The sequence below is a fragment of the Bufo gargarizans genome, chromosome 4, assembly GCF_014858855.1.
Source record: "Bufo gargarizans isolate SCDJY-AF-19 chromosome 4, ASM1485885v1, whole genome shotgun sequence".
NCBI lineage: Eukaryota > Metazoa > Chordata > Amphibia > Anura > Bufonidae > Bufo > Bufo gargarizans.
The window spans coordinates 437,564,744-437,567,835 of NC_058083.1; the positions used below are offsets into that span (position 1 = coordinate 437,564,744).

General features: G+C 37.9%; 1 protein-coding gene across 1 annotated transcript; it reads right to left on the minus strand.

The window, feature by feature from the left end:
- Positions 1–622: 622 nt before the first annotated feature.
- On the minus strand, positions 623–2,633 carry NKX2-2 (NK2 homeobox 2). The gene is made up of 2 exons (XM_044291245.1): positions 2,369–2,633; positions 623–1,179 (listed from the first exon to the last, which is right to left on the minus strand). The coding sequence occupies exons 1-2, from the start codon at positions 2,631–2,633 to the stop codon at positions 623–625; spliced, it is 822 nt and encodes a 273-aa protein (XP_044147180.1).
- Between the last annotated feature and the right edge of the window lie 459 nt (positions 2,634–3,092).

Below are 3,092 nucleotides of genomic sequence, written 5' to 3' on the forward strand. Positions count from 1 at the left end.
TCCCCTCCTTTCTTTTAAATCATAGGTAATCAGATGCATATTTCTATGTCAATAACTTGGACATGTATGTTTTATTATTATTATTGTGTTCTGCTTTGTGTTTTGGGAATAATTGCATAAAAACGCCCTGAAGGTTCCTGGTGACAACAATAACCACAAATATTTACAAAAATAAAAATAAAAAAAAATATCTAATAGTTGGTCGGATTTTATACATGTCCATAAATATTTAAAGTTTCCTATAAAAGGAGGAAATAAAATTCTCTCTATTTTAAAGTGATTCCACTTGCTTTATGTACGACTGACAACATCTCTACAGCACACAAACATACTTTACAAAAATAAGGATTTTAAAAAAAAATCACAAAAAGCAGAAATGTTTTTTTTTCTTGTAGGTAGGCAGGTTTACTGTCATGGAGGAATTTTGTAAACATGGAGCACAATAGTACCAGATTTTTTTTTTTTTTCAAGGTGATCTGACCTCCCATAAAAAATAAAAAATAAAAAAAATAAAACAATCAATAATAATAATAATTATAATATAATAATAATAATGTTTCTTATTTTACCCAACAGTCTTTTTTCACCATTTTGCAGTGCATCAGTCTTTGAAAATAAAAGTTCACCAAGTCCACTGTTGGGCTTGTACCAGGTGATGAGCTGTGGGGTACTGGGGGTTACTGGCAGAGCTGTACTGGGCATTATACTGCATATGCTGTAATGACTGGGCACTATATGCTGAGAAAGGGATGCCAGCTGGAAAAGTGGCTGCTAAGTCCTGAGCTTTCAGTGTGTGGCATGGTTTACCATCTCTGACTAAGACTGGTACTGCCACCCGTCTAGGTGAGGGAAGAGGGGTGACTTCCATACCTTTCTCTGCCCGTGCCCTCTTCATCTTGTACCTGTGGTTCTGGAACCAGATCTTCACCTGGGTGGGGGTGAGGCGGATCAGGCTGGCCAGGTGCTCTCTCTCTGGTGCTGACAGGTACCTCTGCTGCCTGAACCTTCTCTCTAGTTCATAAGTCTGTGCCTTGGAGAAAAGGACCCGTCTTTTCCTTTTCTTCCCAGAGTCTGCACTGCTGGATGTTTCCTTGTCGTTGTCTGGGGATTCATCAGCTGAGGGTTCTGGAGATTTGGGTGACGAGTCTTGTTGGGAATTGGTCGATGCAAAGCCATGTACTGCAGAAAGTCCAAGACAGGGGAAATGACTGGGGGGTTGTCAGCAGCAAAAAAATCAATAAAAAAAAAATCTAATATAGATAGATAGATATGGACATTTAGATAGATAGATAGATAGATAGATATGGACATTTAGATAAAGAGATAGATAGGTAGATAGATAGAGACATTTAGAGATAGACAGACAGACAGATATATATGGACATTTAGATAAATAGATATGGACATTTAGATATAGATAGGCAGACAGATATATAGATATAGATAGAAATATGGGCATGTATAATATATATATATATGTATAGAGAGAGAGACACACACACATATATAATATATACATATATAATATATCACATATACATATATAAATTATAACTTACCACATAATATAAAAATTATGTATATATATATATATATATATATATATAATCTTTATATTTATATGCACTGTAGAAAGCATTTTTGTAAAATAACAATATATTAAATATTATGTATTTATAATCAATCTCATATCTATCTATTATATATCTAATATCTATCTATTATCTATGTCTATCTATCTATTTATCTATCTATCTGCAACCTATCTATGTATGTACCTATTCAGGTATACTCGATCCATGTGTATTTTATCATATACAATTTAGTTTATGCTCCAATTATTTTATGGCCATAAATATTTCCCCCCAAGTAAAGGATCTGGATGGTCTCCCTCGTTGACCTTTCTGCTACATCCAGAGGATCCATACTTTCTAGTTTTGTAAAATATGAAGAGCTTGTAAATGATGGGGTCCTTCAGAAGTTGCTCTCTCAGCGACTACAGGGGGCTATTTTCGTCCAAGATACGTGAATTGATTTTTAAAGAATAATCAACAATCCCTTCATTGAGGAGCATAGCCTTAGCCTCGTGTAGACATTTTATTTTCCTGCCAAAAAGACTGATCTTCCAAATTTTCTGCACAAAGATCTCTCTGTATGGAGAAAGTGCAGGGATCGTTTATCTGTGTTTCATCTGGATCCTGAAGACATAGCAGAGATCCCCAGGGATGGCATCCTGATCAGGGGAGGGTATTTAATATAGAATATTATCTGTGGATACATTATATATTTTCCTTTTGATATTAACCCCCTTTTCTGATCAATAATAACTGACCCTACAGTAGAACTAGACTCCATAGCAGGTACTTACAGGAATACTGGATGGTCTCAGTAGTAGCCAGCCACCGTGTATAAGGATTATCGCTATTGTCATAGAAGGGGTTTTTCAGGGGCAGACCTTGCACAGCTTCTAGGGTGCTCTGACTTAACACCCCAGCTTTTTTGGGGGGCTCAGACCCTTCTGTATCTTCGTCAGCCCCTTCAGTAATGGATCCTTCTTCATCATTGGTATCAGGCAAATCTAAAATGTCCTTGACAGAAAACCCAGTTTTGGTGTTGTTGGTTAAAGAAGACATGTTCTCCTCAGAAGGCTGCAGTCCACCAGTGATGATGATGATGGTAACAACAACAACAACAATCCTCTTTGCCAATAGGGGAAAAAAAAGGCTTAGCTGGAAGGAAAAGAAGCAAGAAAAGCAGGAGAAGAGCAGCAGCAACAGCAGCAGAAGAGCCCACACACAGGGCTTCACAGGCAGCTTGTTGGTGGATCTACTGCAGATGAGTGATATCACAGAGCACAAGAGCACACAGGCTCCTCTCAAATAGTTTGTAACTCCAGGAAAAATGCCAAAGTGTGCTCACTTCAGGGTCTGGCTGGAGCACACTGAGCAGTTGCCTGCTGCCTGAAAAAAATAAGCCATAGCTGGAGTGATGAGTCCATATAAGGTTGGGTCTTCACACATGAACCTGCAGAGAGGAGCAAAAGTACATTAAGATCCAGAAAGCTTGGCCACGTGTGGGCGGGTCCTGGGAGT

Excerpts from the sequence above, each read along its gene's own strand:
- NKX2-2 (XM_044291245.1), bottom strand. The coding sequence starts at position 2,633 with ATGTCTTCTTTAACCAACAACACCAAAACTGGGTTTTCTGTCAAGGAC. Across the intron at positions 1,180-2,368 it reads TGAGACCATCCAGTATTCCT|TACATGGCTTTGCATCGACC; the intron begins GTAAGTACCTGC and ends GACTTTCTGCAG.